Source organism: Chiroxiphia lanceolata, chromosome 5, assembly GCF_009829145.1.
Source record: "Chiroxiphia lanceolata isolate bChiLan1 chromosome 5, bChiLan1.pri, whole genome shotgun sequence".
In the NCBI taxonomy this organism is placed as follows: domain Eukaryota; kingdom Metazoa; phylum Chordata; class Aves; order Passeriformes; family Pipridae; genus Chiroxiphia; species Chiroxiphia lanceolata.
In genome coordinates this window covers 52673031-52691954 of record NC_045641.1, presented here as the reverse complement: position 1 = coordinate 52691954, position 18924 = coordinate 52673031, and the positions used below count along the sequence as shown (strand labels likewise).

At 44.6% G+C, this 18924-nt stretch overlaps 1 protein-coding gene across 1 annotated transcript in view; it reads right to left on the bottom strand.

The window, feature by feature from the left end:
- The window catches only part of CACNG2 (calcium voltage-gated channel auxiliary subunit gamma 2), a 51145-nt gene extending 32578 nt beyond the window's left edge, over nucleotides 1-18567 (bottom strand). Inside the window, 1 exon segment of the mRNA XM_032689541.1 lies at nucleotides 18316-18567. Coding sequence (XP_032545432.1) covers nucleotides 18316-18526 — 211 coding nt within the window. The 5' untranslated portion in view covers nucleotides 18527-18567.
- Nucleotides 18568-18924: the final 357 nt, after the last annotated feature.

Here is an 18924-nt window from a genome sequence, read left to right as displayed (position 1 = left end):
GAAGGGATGGTCGATAGAGGCTCTGTGCCCCTCAAACATCCCTGGAGATACCCAGTCAGGTGTAGTGCTTTTGTTTCTCTTTATGCCCCAGAGGCTAAAAGCACATTGGAAACTCAGCAGCTGGATTCTGTGGCAGCAATCTGATTAGTGTCCAACAAATGGCTGCTAGCCAGGTTTGTGACAACCTGATCAATCAAATTCAGAAAATCCCTTTTTAGCTCCACAGCTGACATTGGAAAAGATCTGGGAACATGTTTGGGAATTGGAGACACCTGCTGAACATAAATGAGAAAGAAAAAAAACAACGCAGACAAGCAGGTGGAGAAAGAAATGAATGGAGGACGTGAGATTATTCCACGTGCTGGCGTGCAGAAGAAAGCAAGCCACATGAGGTGCCAAACTGTGTCTTTGCCTGCATCACATGGCAAACATAAGGCTGTTAGGCAACTTAATGTGCATGTATTTCCATGTCTTGGTTTTGCAGTAGGAAGTCACACCTGAGAATTTATCCAGGTGAGTTACAACTGACATGGAAACCCTGAGGAGAAAGCTGGAATCCAGCAAGATGTGGAAAGACAAACCCAGAGTTCCTGTTGTTGCTATTAAACACCATCTGTCACAGACGTATGCAGGAATTCAGTATTGGATTCTTCTTACATCACAATGGTTAAATGAGATAATCTGCATCTTAGCCTTACATGCATCATTGCTGAACATAAGAATCAGTGGTTTATGGTCACTTGTAGTAGCTATGGATTGTATGTCAACTCCAGACCTTACTTCCCTGACACTGCCCAAGATTTAAACAGCATGGATTTTATTTTTCTTTTTTCTCCTTGCTGTTTTCTTCTTCTCACTCAAAGCATTGTAGACTTGGTTTTTTCTTTAAGAAAATCTTTTTTTTAGGTACCAAATAAGTCTGCAACTGCAGCAAGAACAATACCCTGGTGTTCTCTCTTTCCCCTTTGGTTCTAACAACCTCTGAGTATCAAACAGGCTTTGCTTTGGAGAGAAAAAAGATAATAATGAACAACTTAAAATAGCTCTGCTGAGGAAAATATGAGTTTGATTTCAATTGCAGAGGGAATAACTTTTTTCCCGGCTCTCTCACTGGCTCTAATAGAAGACCAGCAAGATCTGATGCGATTCCTGCAGAGACCTCCTATGTTCAAAGGATCTGAGAGCTTGCAAGAAGTACTGTAGGGCTTGAATCAGCTCTAATACATTACTGATTGCAATCCATGACATTTCCATGGTCCTTTAGAGATCATCTATGTACTTCACACTTGGAAAACAGGCAATGCCCTTCTGTGGTCTGATAGACAGTGGAGCCAGGTAAACAGCACTGTGGAAGGATGGTGGAATGATCTGGATATGGACTTAAGACTTGATGAAAAGTGAGTTGAGCTCTGCTGCAGTCTTTGTGTATACTTGGCTAACCACTTAACCTTCCCATGTCTGAAATTTTCCACATATAGAATGGGCATGGGACCATTTTCTTGTGCTCCAGGGACACTGGGTAATGAAATGCATCAAGGAGTGAAAAAAACATGCACTACCAAAATGGCTTCTATTGCTCTGAGCAGAGAACAGCAATGGCATGCATAGACAGCACAAGTTGAAACATCATCATCAGCATCGGTTTTGCTGATGAAAACTGGGACATTGCCTTCACTAAATCATCTGATAGCCTTTGTTTACCTGACCAGGGAAGGCACTAGTGGAATGTCATCTTGATTGGTAGCAGCAAAACTTTCACACCATGATCTGCCACTCTGTGTTCTGGAGAGGCCATGTGTGTCATGGAAAATAAATTTATTTTGAGAGATTTAAAAATGTTTTTGAGACTATTCTTACATTCATTTTCTGTGAAAGTAAACATCAGTTATTACTCAACAACCACACAGACCTCACAGGAGGCCATAATTATTCTTAAAAAAATATCCTAAAATAGTCTTTTTATGCATAAAAATGTCAACATTTTAAAGTTCTGCCATTCAAAATGACCTCTGTAGGGAAGCTGTGGATTTCCAGCTTTTTCAGTGGTATCTGGAGCAGGATGGATGGTGTGGGGGTTAAAGGTGGCTTTGTACTGTGTTTGTATTTTTCTGAGCATCAGACCAGAAGAGATTGGCTTAGTCTCTGATGCAAGTTGGAGTACCTCAGGGCTGTTGTAACATATACCTGACCAAATCATAAGTTAAAATAAGGGACCACTGAAGCAGAGGACTCCTAGGACATGATGCCTTGTTTCTTGTACTGTTTGTCTTTTGCCCACATCCCCTAACTGAGGGGAGGTTTATGCATTTCTTGGCTACGTGAGGGTTTCTGATAATAGGAAATTTAAACCGCCGACGTGCAGCACTGTTAGCAGAGGGCAGGATCTCTTTCCGACTCCATGGAGTCAGGCAGCAATACAATTAACTGAAATAGCATAATGTTTTCTGTCTGAAAAAAAAAGAAGCCACTGCCTCGAGACTAGATCTTACTTGTTTTGGGCCTTGGGCTGGTGTTGTTTTGGAGGAAAAGATCGCAAATGTCACACTGTCTGTTCAAACTAATAAATGACACAAATGCACATTTTCCAGGGAAGAAATACTTCAGCCATAAGAGGAGGCCATAACCAGGTGCACTAGAAGGCTGTGCAGCAAACCCTTCTCATAATTCCCCTGATGTGCTCCAACAGGGCTCATGGTGAGTTCAAGAGATGGCATCTGAGGAACACAGTATGGCCTCGAAAAAAACTGTGTGACACAGCAGTACCTGATATAACCAGTGCAAAATCACCATGATAACCTAGCATGACCCACAAGATTGACCCTGTGACAACGTTTGATTTATTACAAATGACATGGATTTAATCATTCACTGGAGAATGCCGAATGACGCAGCACAGCGTTGCTCACTGTGGCTCTACTGAACTGGCACGCTCCGATTGGCTTTGGGAACACACCCATTGGGTGATTCATACAATTAAAGAGCTGCCAATCCTCCCAACACTAATGAAATACATCTCTATTTTACTGGTAGCACTTTCTAGCAAGCCATTTAGGCTTTTCTGCTGCTCTCATCACCCTAAGGTATGAGCACATCACAGTTGATGGACAGCTGGTTTGCAGTTGAGGTTAAAAGGAAAACCTGGTCCTGAATAAGATAAAATTGAATAATTCATGAGTTTGTAAGCAGAATACAAATGTTCAGACAGATAATTAATTGCTGTACTGGCTTAGTGCAGGTTGGATGATGGACCCCACATTGCAGGGGAGACACACAATAACGTTAATATAGAAAGGTTAAGAACAGTGTGGTCTGAGGAAACCAGTCTATAAAATTGTTGTAAAATGTCTAAACTATATCTCAAATATGGTTTGAGATTTCCTACAGATCATGGGAAAGACACTGTGGTTCTTCTCCACTGGAAGGAAAATAAAGATAGCTTTAAGGTGCACAGCAAGCTGCCCTCTAAAGTCACTAGTGTATGAGCATATGTCAGCCAGAACATGTGTATAGGGCTCAGTCCTAAGATTCATTCCAGTAGATCATCTCATTTAAAAGCACTAAACAACAAATAATTTTGCTTATATTCTATCTGAAGACATTGTGTATTTAGGGGTAATCCTGGAGAACATCAATTCAGGGCCATGTGAATGTGATGGCAATTTAAGACTCTTTCTTCTGTCATTCTGGACTGAGTATGATCCAGACATGCTGGAAGATTTAGTCCATCTAGGACAGCCAATAGAGTCTGTCATAAACTAAACTAGTTCAATACTATTGTCTCAAACCTTGCAATAGATCTAAATTTTCCTATTAGAGCTTCAGTTTCCCTTCTTTTGCATGTCCCTTGGTCTAACATCCATGAGGATCCAGCTCACTTCCTTCCCTGCACAAAAATTAAATCTTCCCTCAGCTGTAGGCTCTATCCCGATTCCCTACTCATTTTGCTGCTGTACAATTAAAAACCAGATTCTCCCTCATTCACTCTCACTATCCTCCTAATCTAATGCCCTGGTGTTATCCTGATAACAGCATGTAGAGATGGGAACTGATCTGCCTCCCATCTTGTCATCTTCTCTCACATATCCGACCCAGTTCCCAGAGACTGATTTTGTACAACTATAAACATTTAGTCTTGAAAATTGATCATTGGCCCAGAAGCCAAATGTTTGTTATCTGGAAAAAAAAAAAAAAAAAGATGACGTTACAATTATTCTTATTTTAGGTCCTGAAAAGGGCAGGAAGTCCTACTACATTAGCAGTGAAAGGAACAAGAGTGGCTCAAGAGGGTCTTGGTAGGTTCAAAAAGTCACAACACTTGAAAGCATAGTCCATATTTGATCACCTATCAACAATTTATCAATACCTCAGTGATTAAAAACAAAGCCCTTTCACTTCATTAAACGCATTCAGTGCCGTTTGCTCTACATTCCAAATGGCTGAACTGATGTTCCAGTGCAGCCTATTTTTAGTCTTTCTGATTAGTTCATTATTTGGGAAGAGCTACTGACTGTGTATCTGTTGCAGAGATCTAATTCTTCATGTGGATCCCAAGGAAGAGCAGGGCTTTATATAGGTCTTGAGAATTCATTTGGAGTTGGGTTTAACCACTGTCACTGCTGTGGTGCAGCTCAGTGAAGTGATGAGCATGGAGCTTTCCTCTCCTTGAGTCCTTTAGTCTATTTTTATTATGGGGAAGAAGCCCTGTAACATACTACATCTTTTTTTCTTTTTCCAAGAAAACTAAGATCTAGATTGACAAAACTAGCAGTCTCAGTGAGAATTAAACAAGATGCTCAAAATAAGTGATCTCTTGGGTATCTGAGTAAATTACCACCTCCAGATCAGATTTTATTTATTTTCAGAACAAACTATTTCTTTGCTGGTAAATCCTGCAGTTTTGTCATGAATCCAATGAATTTTCACTGGTAAGTGACAACCCTAGAGACAGAAGTGGCCGTGTATCCCCAGGGCAGATACCACATGGGCAAAAGCATTCCAGCATTGCCTCTTCAGCAAGCTTCAGTCCTCATGTGAAAAGACAGGATCTGCAGGTCACATGGAGATTAGTCTCTGTGTCCTTCAGCCCTGCCTGCTAAAACTGCAAAGGAGAAATCCAGCTGTGATGGCATCTTCTGGCTCAGGATTTCTCAAGCACTTGCAGTCACATCTGGGCCACGCTCCATTTCAGAACCCCAAATAATACAGTACTCCTCCAATAAGAATAGAATAAGATGTGTTCATTCATTTCTTTCAGACCACCTGTGGTTACCAAGCATGGGGGAAAACCCCTCCAACCACATAGGCATACCTGTTTGGGCTTAGGGATTTAGATTTGGGTTGAGAACTGACAGAGGCTCATGTCTCCATGGTACAATGTAATGTGACCTTGCATGGGTTTTGGAACCTACACGCCTAAGTAAGCTCTGCATCTCAGACACACGGCTAATTTGCCTGCGCAGAGCACCATGCTTGAGTAGCCATTAGGACGGGAAATACCTAAGCTAGTTTGCTTAGAGTTGTTTGGATATCTCTTTCTGGCACTGCCTGGTGCTGGGCAGGCATGCCCTATTCTGCATTCTGCTCTGCCTGGATAAGGAGATGAAGTCAGTTCTAGGTGTAATACCCTCTTACTGATGTCAAAAGGAACAACAGAGAAACAAGTTCTACACATTTGCTGTCTTCTGCTTTGCTGTCTTTCATATGTCATTTGTCATCTCAGATTGTCACTTCTTTGATGTAGGGACAACAGCTTTTGTGTATGCACAGTGTCTAGCATAAAGGCATTTCCACTCTATGTGAGGTATTTTTGGTGCACCTGCAATGGTACATACGCAATAAAAGGTAAAATACTCAGAAAACCTCTGCCAAAGAACAGCATCCAGAGAGGAACATTAAGTGTTGGTTCCCCTGCTTTACCAAAGACAATTTAGCCAAGCCATGGGTTTTCTGCCATGAAAACTGTACCCCAGGCCTCCAGAAGAAGGACAAATTCATGTGACTAGTCTCAGTGTAGGAAGTTGTCATGTTGCCTTAAGTTGCTTACATAGGTACATTTCTTGGCATCATCAAGTCAAGCCCAACATTTTATACTCCAGCTTCTTTATTTCTTTCTTTCCTCGCCTTTCCTTTTTCAGACTTTATTGCATGGAGCTGCAACCACTGGTCACACTTTCCAGACTTCTGCAGGTTCATGGTTGGTTGGCCTACGTGATTGATCCTTCCCTGTCTATATGTGTCTGAACCCTTCTTTCTCTCCCATGGGTTGGAGCAGTAAGGAGTGAGAGAAAAGGCCTTCAGTGGTGGAAGATGTTGGCATCAGCAGGTGAAAATCTATCCTGTTCCACAATGCAGAGAAGATGGGTGAGGAGGTCTGTCTCTCCATCCATCAGCTCCAGCTGATATTCCTGCTTCTCTCAGCAATTCAAGGCTCTCTTACCTCTGAGTCCCAGGGTTTCTTCCGACTCATCTTCCTCTTTCAGACTGTATTTCTTAATTATCTCCTTCCAGCACTCACACTGCATTCCTATTAGCACCTTCCCTTGTTATGACGTGGCCAAGTCCTGGGTCCCCTCTTTCCTAGTGTTTCCTTCTGGCCAGCTGTTCTTTCTGGCTGTGACAGACCCTTCCAGCCCCAACTGTCCCTCTGTTTTCAGCATGCAGAGATGCTTTCCTCCACAGCTGAGTCAGTTTATTCCCAGAAACAACCCATCCCTTCAGTTTCTGCAGAAGAATAAAAGCCCTCCCTGGTCATGGTGCCTTTATATCTGCACAATGCTTTTTCTCACAGTCTTGCTTTGCTCTGAATGCTTTCCCCCTCACTGTTCCTGTAAATGTGGGCCAAGCTGCAGTGATGCAGCACACAGAAAAACACCTTTCACCTGTGATCTTAGACAGCCTCTGGAATTAATTCCTGGAAAGCCAGTCTTGGCCTTTCTGAGTTATGCTTTCCTGCAAACAGATGGGCAAAGTGGTGGATGAAGAAGACAAGAATGGAACAATGATTGGGAAAGAGTGGTGCAATGACTAGGCAGTCACCTGAAATTTAGGAAAATTGTCAATCCCGAGCATTTCCTGTGTATTGTGCTGCTGTTTACATTGCAGTTCACTCGGTAGGGTAGACATATTATTTTCTCTGTTGCTCCCTTTCCCAACAGCAAAACAGTTCTACTCTGCTCCTGGCAGTTGTTTCCTTTTAGACTACTGAGTACAGTTTCAATGGAGATATCTCAGCTAGACAACTGTGCAATGTTCAGCTCCAATTAATCTTCAACACTGAGCCTGTTCACTGCTGCTCTGTTGCCCGAAACCCTTGCGCTTCATGAGAGACCCTATCATCCTCACTGGCTTTCTCCCAAATCTCCTATGAAACCTCTTCGTGAATTTTCACTTCCTTGAAAGAAATACATGGCTCCTATTTTTGGAGACACAAGGGGAGTAGGAGACATTAAAACAACTCCATGTCTGGAAGACTTAGGGGTCTAGCCCACCGTGCAATCCCTTCAAACCTCAAAGATATGAAGGAACCTAACCCTGGTTATTTCTTCAGTGAGCAGCTATATGTCTCCACTTCTGTTATGTCACAGGTCAGCTTAGAATTCCTCTTTGTGCTGCATACACTGAGATGATAGGGCTCCAGGCAGGCAAATTATTTGAGGAATATCTGGGACAGAGGCTTCTACACCAAACTGTAGCATCCCCCATACCAGAAGCACACTCTGCAGTAGTGCTCTGAAGCAATTGGAGGAGAAAGGAGTCTGGAGATAGCTATTCCTGTACATTTCCTCCCCACGCCCCAACTCCATTTCCACAGTGCATTTCCACAGTCTCTCACTCAGTTGTTTCCTCTGGACATCAGCCCCTCTTGCTGTCCCCAGAATACACTAAATCCAGCTCTTCACCCTGTTTACAGTGTTCCTGCTGTCTCTGGCCAGTTATGAACTCCCAAATGCAGGGAAGTGATCCATCCTGTGGTAATGAAATTCAGTAAAACTTCAGAGCGGCTTCCACATATTCCCTGTACTTAATATTTTTAGTCTCTGAATATTTGATTTCTTTCTCCCTCCCCCCTGCCTTCACACAGGATGACATTCTTTTCTGCTCGAGTCCTTTCAGGTGCTACTGATCTTGAAGCTCCCCAATTACAACCAGTTTTCTTGTGATGGTGACACCTTAAGAGACAACAGCAGCTGCCTATAAAGGGCCTCTGCCATCTGTTTCCTCTGCCACTTCTTTGAAACAGCTCTAGCTATATACAGAAAAATATTTATCGCAGTTCATTCACTCCCTCACTCAAAAATGAGCAAGAGAAAAATGTCTTCTTTCATGATTCTGCCGCTGCCCTTCAAAAACCCGTGACCCTCAGCCTAAGGAAAAGGGCAATGCTTGAATCTAAAAGGAAGCAGCAGAAATTCTGGATGATTGATCCCTTGAGACCCTGTAGTCTGAAGGCAATTCTGGGGGCCATCTACATTCAGGAATGACTCCTCATGGCTGTCTGAAAGGCAAAAGTCAGAGCCGGTCGCTTCATCTCAACCACCAAGCTTTCATACCAATTGGATCTGGAAGGAGATGCACGTGTTCACGTGTGCACACATGCACGTGTGAACACAGTCATGAGTCCTTTTCCACTACCTCTCCATAGAGGTCGAATGGGATGGAATCAAGGGAAGTAGTTCCTACCTAGTTCCTACCCAGGAGGACTATGGGCTAAAAACGGAAAGGGAAGAGAAAAAATGTCGTCGGGGGTTAGGGTTGGTAGAGAAAAATGGAAACATGAGAGATGATGCAGACAAAAAGGGAAGAAAAGAAGAAACAGTGAATTCTGAAGAGGACTGATGAAGATAATGAAGAAAAACTAAAACCAAGAATGGAAAAGAAAAAATAGAGGAAAGAAAAATATTAGGCAGCATCCTCAAGCAGAGATAAAGCTCCAGTAACAGAGTCTCAGAAATTTACTGTTTACAATGGACAGGTCACAGTAAGGTTGCAGGAGTCAGTAAACAGGGTTAGAGGAAAAGTCATTTGATTCACAGTGCTTGGTCTATGATACTGAATGAACATGACCATAAGCCTGGGAAATATTCAGTGTTCAAGCATGATTCATTGGACTGCAGCTACACTAGTGGTATAAACAAGACCTAAAGAGAGAGAGAAATTCTCTGAGTGATAGCAAATTTAAGAATGAAATGTAGTTATGAAGCAGTGGGTGGAGAAAAATAAAACAGGCACTAAAAATAAATATCATGTTCAGGAGGAGAGTGAAAACTGAGAAATAGGAAGAGAAAAATCAGAAAGGGATAGAAAATCCAGGGGACGGAGGTGGATAGTGTTATTCTTTATTTGACAGAATGTATACTTTATACAACAAGCTAAAACAGAAATTTATAGTTGTTTGCTTCTAGCAAAAACACACATGAGAAAAATCCCTACCCATGAATAGAATGTCATTGCATTCTCAGGTTTTTGTATACCATCCTCATTTTCTGTTTTTCACAGCCAGTAGATAGGAGAATATGCTCTGGGGGAATAGGAGGTGCAGGATAAAGTCCACTTGCTTCTCTGCGGAGTTATAGATTTGATAGGAAGCTAGTATAAATACTTTAGCAGCCTGTGACACAGAAACAAGTGGATTTCACCTATCCTGCAGGGCTTGGTATGAAAATTCTGATTGTGTAGTTTGGAATTTTATGGGAGAGCTTTTCTGTAACACGAGGAGAACAAATGGGGCTGGGAAACACAGAGCTGTCAATAAAAAACAGGAGATTCAATAAAAGATAGAAATGCAGAACGAAGAGAAAAAGAAAGGTGAAGGCCAGCAGGTTTGTGGTCACCACTGGCATTTTACACGCTCACCCACCCAGGGTGACAAGTCTGTAAGAGGATTCTCGCCCCAAGGGGGGGGCAGCCAGGTTGAATTTTTCTTATGATGGTGAAAGACAATGAAAATATGAATAGTTAAAAGAGAAACTGCTGGACTGGGTGAGCAGCTGGTGTAAATAAGTGCAGAATCTCATTAACTTTAGGGCTGTCACACCCACTCACACCAGAAGTGAATTTAGCCCCTGGTTTATTGGGTACGTCACTGGCAAAGCAGGGACACGCAGCGACCTTGGGGGCATGGCTGTTTAGAGCACGCACAGCCCTTCCTCAGCCTCATTCTCCCCTTGCCTACACGGGCAGCGTAAGCAGCGTGGCTCCCTCCGAGTCAGTGAGGTTACATCAGTGCAAACAAGGGGAGAACTGGGCCTCCATCTCTTGTGCATAGAAACACTACAGTATTGTACGTCATCAGATGCCAGTTCAGTAATCATTTCCACAGATACAAGAGAAAAGAGACAACCTCGTTTCTAATTTAGTCGTGATAGCATCAAAGAGACCCAAAGCCTATTGCTTTCTGGGAAGCAGGGACTTCAACAATAATAATTCTTTGCACATATATAGCACCTTCATTGCTAACTACTTATTTTATACCCTGGGGTGTGAAGAAAAAGGACTCTACTTAATTCATATGTTCTTAATTGCTCTCTATCCCAGATCCTTCCTAGAAAAATATGATAGAAATACCTAAACTCACTGTTAATTTGTCAAATTAGGGCAGTCATTGACACCAGCAGAAACGCAGGCCTAGTTTGCATCTTACATTGCAATGGCATAGCATAGCACCTAGAAACAAAAGAAATGCCAGACTAAGTAAATCTGAGCTCTGTTTAATCCCTGACAAATGTTTCAGGGAAGAGGCAAGAACCACATGGCAGTCAGATAGGGGATAGACTGCCCTTGTGAAATGTTATCCTAGTTTTTATGGCGACTGGCTTAATTGCTGAATTACAAAACACCCAAAATGCTGTTCACATCCATTAGGAGGACGCTTAATTTTTGTGAACTCTGTCGTAAATGCCCACTTGCTTGCTAAATGTTGTTAAAATCTTGGCCATGAGAGCTCCAGTGGCAATGAGCTCCAATGCCCTGATATGCATCAAATGAGAAAGCTTTAACTGGGTCTCTGGTGACTCACATCAGGTCCTCTTGTCTGTGTGTTGCAAAATGGGGAAATCAAGAGCTACTGATCCACCTTCTCTAGCCCATTCATTATTCAACACAATCCAATCACTTTCCCTCTCATTCACCTCCTTTTCCAGGCAAACTTGTCTAGTCTTGCAGACTGCCTTCATACACACAGTTGTTCCTACACTTCCTTGTCCCTGTCCTCCTTGCTGACTTAGCAACACCCCACCCTTGGGTAGCCCCTGCTCTTGTACTCTCTGCTATCCCTCCTGTTCTGTTCCTTATGCCAGGGTACTCGATGGTGGTGAGTTTCCTGTTTGCAGCCGTGTGCTGCAACGGACCACTAACAACAATATCCCTGTTTCTGATATCCAGTGAGTCACCATGGTTCATGTAGACCCCTGCACAATATACAATCCCCCTTTTCTCCCCAGCCAACAATACCCTCTGCCCTTCCTCACTGATGTTAATTCAGCCAACCATCTGTCCTGGAGCCTCCAGCCCCATTCACCTTACCCCCTTAGGTGTTACTGAGAATCCCAGAGAAAATCATCCCCCCTGTAAACAGCTTGAAAAGGACGACTGCTCGCTGAGACTCTTCTTCCTCACAACCAGAGATCCTTTACTGTAGCGCACAACAACTGCCCCAAGGTTATGGCTACAGAGACCCTTATTTTCCATTTGGATCCTGGCCTGATCCATGTCTGAGGGTTGCCAGGGAGGGTATTTAGGGCTACCATGAGCTCCTTCCAGCCCAGTTGCTGGCTGCACACAAATGAACCAGCTCATCAGATGAGCTGCCAGTGAGCCCTCTGGCCATGGAAGGTTGGAGGCAGCAAAGTGGAGGGATGTTGTCTTGACCACGGGCAATGAGCACTGAATGGAGCAGAGGGAGGGGCTCGGTTCTCACTCCCCCCAGAGGTAGAGGTAGAGCTGCCCTGGGGGTAAGAGGAGACAGCAACTGCAACTGGTGTCATACACTACTTTGAGGAGGGGATACACTGGTCAGAGAAAGGAGGAGGGGGACAGCCAGAGAGGGGTTGGAAAAGTGTTGCTTTAGAGCATAGAGGCAGAAGAGCTCCAAAAGAATGGGGTCCTTTAGCTGCGGGGAATGACTGTATGTAAAGTGGGGGAAAGCCAGAGGGAATTGATGGCAGGGAGAAGAGGAAAGAGGATAGAGAGATGAGATGGCAGGAGCAAAGGAAACAGAGAAGAGCAAGGACAAGATAATGTAACAGAGGAGAAAACAAGGGGGATGGGCTTCAGAGAACTTGGAGAGAAACAGGGAGAAATAATGAAGGAAAAGATGCTTTTGAGAGAAACCACAGAAGAGACATGAAGATGAAAGGGAAAAATAAAGAAGAAAAACAGGGGAGGGAAACGAGAACAAATTAAAATGGAGATGGATAGAATGAGTCAAAGATGGAGGGTGAGGAAAAAGCTGGGGTCATACGGGCAAGGGAAAAATAACTTTTAGGTGTATTGTATTTCCCATACGTTCTGCGTATGCCTAAACTGTTCTGTGCTCTGTGTTTCCCCTGCTGGGTGGTTGTTGCTCTGGGATGGGGGCTGCAGGGGGAGGAGAAGGAGTGAGAGCCCCGCTGTAATCCATTCCCCCGGCAGCAGCCTCCTTCCCTCCCCGAGAGCCCCTTGCAAGGGGGAAGGTTTTGTGCCCGTGAAAGGCAGCAGCACATCCCCTGAAAACGAGAGCAATATGGAAGGGAGAAGCAGCCCAGAACGGAGCAGCGAGGGCTCCCCCTGGGATAAACCGGGTATGCTTGATTGGGAATCTGCTCTTAAAACAGAGGCAGGGGGCAGAGTCATCAGAGAGCCTGAAATGTTCCCTGCTCCCCCCGGCAACCTCCTCGCTACTGCTTTTAAATTAAATAAATATGGAGATTCTACTGTCAAACCTCAGCAGTTCTCCTCCCCTAAAACTCTTGCTTAGATTGTACCAAACCACAGCCAAGTGAGATGGGGGCTCAGAGGGCTGCATGGTGAAAAAGATGGGATAAAAGGGAAACACTGGACAGGAATAGCTCCTGGTCTCCCTGGCAAAGAGACATTTGTTCTATCTCTGTGTAATTTCTTTATACATTACTGCTGCCACGCTGCATCTTCACGTCCCTCCCACTGCATTTTGCTCTCACTCTTTTCAGCAAGGCAATTTCTGGTGCATTTCAGGACAATATTAACCCATTCCTCTTTCTCTGTCAGTAGAAAGATTCATAATTTAAAAGCAATTTAAAAGTCAGTTCTAGCAACTTACTAGTCAGGAACAGCATTTCCTTGTCAAATCTTACAAAGGAGTTGAGCTTGCAGTTCTCAGCCCCTCAAATTCTTGTCTTCTTGGTGACTTCAGTCAGGTGTGAATTTTAGCTGAGAGGAGAACCAAACCGACCCAAGTCTGGGATCCTGAGTAATTCTTCCTCACCATCTGCCACGCCATTTTTAAAATCCTTTGTCTTCCTCTTCATCCAAGGCCTGTCCAGCTCTGAATCCTTTTTCTCCCCGGCAGATGCAGCACCAGCAGCAATCAGCTGTGTGCTGGGCCATTTCCTCCTGCTGCCTCTCAGGGCTGGACTAGGATGCTCCTGGTCCTGAACTGTGAAAGCAAGTAGACCCTGACTTAATCTACTGCTATATCCACTGAATTTTCAGAAAAGGCCCTGGATTAGGTCGGCACGGATCAGAGGAAAGCACCCAGTAGACTTGTGGATCCTTGGAAGTAGGACGGCAGGCAATTCTGCAGAGCAAAACTAGGGATGCTGACAGAAATAAGGGCTGAAATAAAGGAAATTGGGAAAGGTAAGAGGGAAAATAGGGAAAACCTCCTACCCATAAGATGGACACGAAAGGAAAGAGGTGCACCAGGAACAAACAGCAATGAGAGAAGGCAGTGAGAGGAAGCGACGCAGCACCAGAACGGTCTGGCAGAAGCTTGTCCACTGCCTGTGCCCTGCCTCACTTTGCTGTCAGGTCTTGATTTTTGCAAACACTGAATCTGCACTTAGCTCTCATGCACTGTTCAGATATAACAAGCTGGAAAGGGAACAGATCAGCTCGTTAATTTTCCTTGGGAAGGGTCTCTAGGCAAGAATTATTTTCTCCACCAACATTCATTCAATTACTTGCCTTCACACCAGTCAGATCTACAGGGATGTCTAACCTCATGTGCATCACTCATGCCTGCCTGCTCTGGACTCTTCTCTCTCTCCTTCTCAGTATAAAAGCCTCCCAGACCTATCCCTTTCCTAATAATAATGACAACATGACAAAACCAATAACCTGCAGATATAAAATACAATTCATTTGCTTGCTTCATAAGACCCTGATAAGGCATTGTCCCTCACTTTTTGAGATCCTATAGGAGATCTACAGGAGTTAATTAAAGAATTAGGTAAGGCATCACTCATAATAAAAAGTGGTTTTAAAGCACTCGGTGCCAAGAAGGAATTAGGTTGGAAGATCTGCAGCCATTTCGAAGTTGTAAGAGGTGCAGTATCCATGTGGAGCATGAGCTTGCAGATCTCAATTGCTTGGTGTATGTGTGTGTTTTGTACCTACACAGTCAAAGGACTGAGAAAAGATATTTTTCTTGAAGGATAGAGACTTTTGAATGGCCTGGGGACACATTTGAGCAACCCCAATGTCTGAGAAAGAACCATCTTAAGGAAGAACAAGAAAAAAAATCAGAATTGCGATCTGACACCACCTGTCTGCTTGAGTTCCACTGTGGAGCAGGGGTGTCCTGTAGGACACAAGAAAGGGGGGAAAGAAATCTCAAGAGAGGAGGAACTTCTGAAATAACACTCCTCTCTGAATCAACACAAAGATCTGAAAATGTTGTCTGAAACTCCTTTGTGGGGAATAGAATGACTGAAGAGAGGGGAACTCAGAAATTGAAAGCCTGGGACAAAATTGTCCAAGAGGAACTTGCAATTCTGACCATAACATATCTGTGTGTACAGTCCAAGACTAAATCCTCACATCCGTTTTTGTTACTGGATCTCTTGGCCAAGAAAAGATAATTTAACACAATAACTTGAACATGAGGTGTCTACCGTCTCTGACAGTCTACAGCGTTGACTAGTGCCAGTTTTCTTCCACATCCCCAGAAATGAAGGCAAGGTCATCAGGGGCTTCTTACAAGTAGTAGATGGCAGTTTGAACTCATTCTTTGATTATTTTCTTGTTATAAAGCCTCCTGCCCTCTTCTTCACTACCTCCCCTCACCCTATGGACCTGCCCTTACACCCACCCCAGGCAGAACAAGAGTGTCTGCCCCACACCCCTTGTCAGATGCCTCTGCCACACTGTGGGAAGGCTGTGAACAGAATCCAAGGGTTTTGCTCTTTTTTCAGCCTCCTGGGACCAAACCCTTACCTCCACAAATCTGCCCACCCTCTGTATCATGGGGGAAAGCAGGCTTTGCTGCATCCTTCTCTCTCCTGTTCACCAGCAGGCAGCTTTCACCAGGGAGAGCAAATCAACCAGGGACACCTTTCTGATTTGTTCTGCTGAGAAAGAAGATAACTCCTTCTACGGTGATCAGACATGACAGTAAGAGACCTGCCATCCAAGGGCTGGTGGGGATACTTGGCTGTGCTGTCCTGGGACTAAGACAGTGTCAGCTACCACCCAATGCAGGCTGTGTGGCTGCTGGAAGCTACGTGGAGGCATCTCAGCAGTGGCAGTGCCAGACCTATGCTGTGCCACCCCATGAAGCAAACTCATGCCCAGACCCTTGTCAGCATGTGCCTATGGCGATGGTTTTGCCTTCTGCTGAGATGCTCTTGCTACCAAGACTTTACCCAAGTTTTAATGCAACCTGTGCCCTCAGGCAAGGGGTTCAGAGCTGGGCTCAGCTCCCCCGTGGTGCACTGCACCCTCCTACCCCAGTTGCCAGTACTGCCCAGCATTTAGGGGGGGAATGGGCTGGCCCAACCCTCACATGTCTGGGGCAAGGGAGAGCAACCTGCCAGGGCCATGCAGCTTGTGCTCAGGCTGCACTTCACACCCCTCATGCGGGGCTGCAGTTTGAGCCCACTGGAGAGCATCAATAGGGAGGGCAGGGGGCCTCAGCTGGCAGCAGTGTTGTGGGGGCAGGGGGCACTTTTAATTGGAAGCACCCTGGCACATTCTTTTGCCATGCAAGCCGCTTCTCCACAGTGCCTGTGGGGTCCTGTCAGATGTAAAGGAGAAGGAGCCCTGAGCTCCTCCAATCTGACAAACCTCACCCGCCCCTTCCTCCTCCCCCTCAGACCGCGTCCCTCTGGGTACGGCTCTGTGGGCAGATAGACATGATCTGAATTCACTGCCTCTCCTGGCTGGGGTCCTCATACCTCCTATCTCCACCCCAGCCTCCCTCCTCCCTCCAGCTTGGGGACATGGCTCAGGGAAGGGAGTTCATCCCCGCAGCCTCTCTTCCCTGCATGGCTTTGCATTTGAGCTTCTTCTTTTTTTTTTTCTTTTCCCTTCTCTCTCTCTTTAATTTTTAATTAAGGAAATGTCTCCTTCCCTGGTTGTAATGAATATCTGTGTGAAAGGCTTTTCATTTTTTATTAATATACAACTCTATATATTTATCTATTTGGAGGAAATCTGTGCGTGTGTGAGCAAGTGTGTTTAAAACATCCCCCATTAATTTACTGCTATTGATTTTCTGGCTTGGATACAGCATATAGTATTCAGCATAGAGCTCCTCTGCAGGATATGTTAAAAGGCAGCAGTTTGGGTTGACAAAGGGCACTAAATGCAGTATGCGTCAAATAGACCATCGCTCAATGAAGTCACTTAGCTATTCAAAACATGTTCAGCCATCACTCAACCGTTTGCACCAAGAACGGGGGAGAAATTCATGCTTCTTCCCGGACACAACCATTTCCAACCAGCAGCTTTAGCTTGCTTTGGTGAGAGACATCAAAACATACATAGTTTATTCCCCCCTTCCCCCTGCCTTCCATCTCCCTGTGCCGGGCTAAGAAAATCAGTTCTGCGGTACCCACTCCCCGTTCTCTCCCCTCAGGGATCTCCAGGCACACCCAGCTCTGGTGGACACCAGTAGACACAGATCTTATCCCTGGATGTCCATGAACCCCCAGCACCCCACCGTCCAGCTGGGAGCTGATTCATAAACAGGGCTTTTACAATGGGCTGTAATGTGCTCCTGTGCTCTCGCTCTCTCCTTCTCACTACGTGTGTAACATAAACCACGCATTTACATCAGTTGCCCCTATTCCTTCAGCACAGGCTGAAGACCACCTCCCCAGCCCACACGTACACCAATAGCAGTACTGAGCAATACATATTTAAAAGCGAATCACTGGCCCCTCTTTTCTTTCCCCCTCCCTTAAGAACGTCTGATTCCAGAAGTTGGCTGCGGCGGTGTCTCTTCTGCCATCAGACATGTCACTGAGTTGCTGTTCAGTTTCACCTCATCAGACTTGGGCTGATTTTTCCATTCAGAGACTTGTTTATTTTTAGCCTTCACCATAAACCTTAAAAAAAAAAAAAAAAAAAAAAAAAAAAAAGAAGCCCAGAACACCCCCCCATTCTAACAACAAACAAACTGGGGAAAAATTCCAGCCCCAAACCAAACCAATCAGCCACCAACTAGACCCCTTTCCCTTTTGCATCCAGCCCAGTGAGATGTGGTTGCTTACAGGCATTACAAAATGCTCTGAACTCTGGTTGAGATCACTGGTATTGTTAGATTTACTGTGTGAGACATTTTGGACATATCAGGGTTGCTTCCCTTTCTCTCTTTTTCCCTCCTGAAAGGAACTAATAATTGCATCCAAAGTGATTTGCAGTCCCCCCCCTCCCCACGCTACCCCTCACTCACAGTCTTGTCTTTGCAAATAAGCCATTTGCAAAGAGAGCAATTATTTCACTCTCTGGTTGCAGCCGGAGCACAGCAATAACACAGCATTTTAGCATTGCTTACCCAGGCAATACAAACAAGCTAAAGACAGGCAGACTGCACAGTTGCTTTTTGAAAGGGTCTCTCGGTGGTTTTGTAACACACACATTATTCCAGTTGGAGAGAGGAAGTGAATTTTTTGGGGAAGGTGGGAGGGGGGGAGGGTGATAAAGAGGAAGAGAGAAGGGAATAGAACAGTGAATGTTTTGCCTGTCTTCTTGCCTCTGTGCCCTGAGTAACTGAGCCCACCACTCTCAAACCACGGTGAAAGGAAAGAACTGAGAAAATGGTGGAATGTGGAGGGATTTTTGGGGGGGAGGAGGGAGAAACATGGGGTGGTGGGAGAGGAAGGGGTGGGGGGGGTGTGGAGGTCCAGAATCAAATACCTTCCAGGCAGCAGGTTCTCCATAATCCAGAATGGGTCATGACTTCCTCATTCTTTTTGCTGGTTTCGTTCTCACTGACAGTTTTAGTCTTGCAAACCCCTCTGGAGTAAAGCCAGTAGTCGGTCCCCACAGCTATGGTCATCAGGCTGAAGGCAGCGAAAGCACCAACGGTGGTTAAAAGCATCTGAACACCTCTGTCAAAGAGCCCCATAATTCTTCATTATACAAATACCCAACCGCCTTCTGATTCTTGGGGTGTGTGTGTTTAATAAAATAAAAGAATAATAATTCCGACTAATAATATAATGGGTATAGAGAGAGAGATAGATATCAAAAAAGGGAGGTAAGAAAGCCCACGGAAAAGAGTGTAAATTAGAAAGACCACACGGGAAGAGGCTTGCCTTTTAAATCGGAAACGTTCTGGTTGAAATATAAAAAAAGGAAAAAGGAAAAAGAAAAAAAAAGAGAGAAAAGAACCAAGAAAAACCAAACAAATAAAGAGAGAACCCCCCCCAAAATGAGACGCCTTAATCCCTTTTTCTAAAATTCTGGTCTCCAGTTTCCATATGTAATGGCTAATTTGGAGATGGCTTCCACAGTGAACAGGGG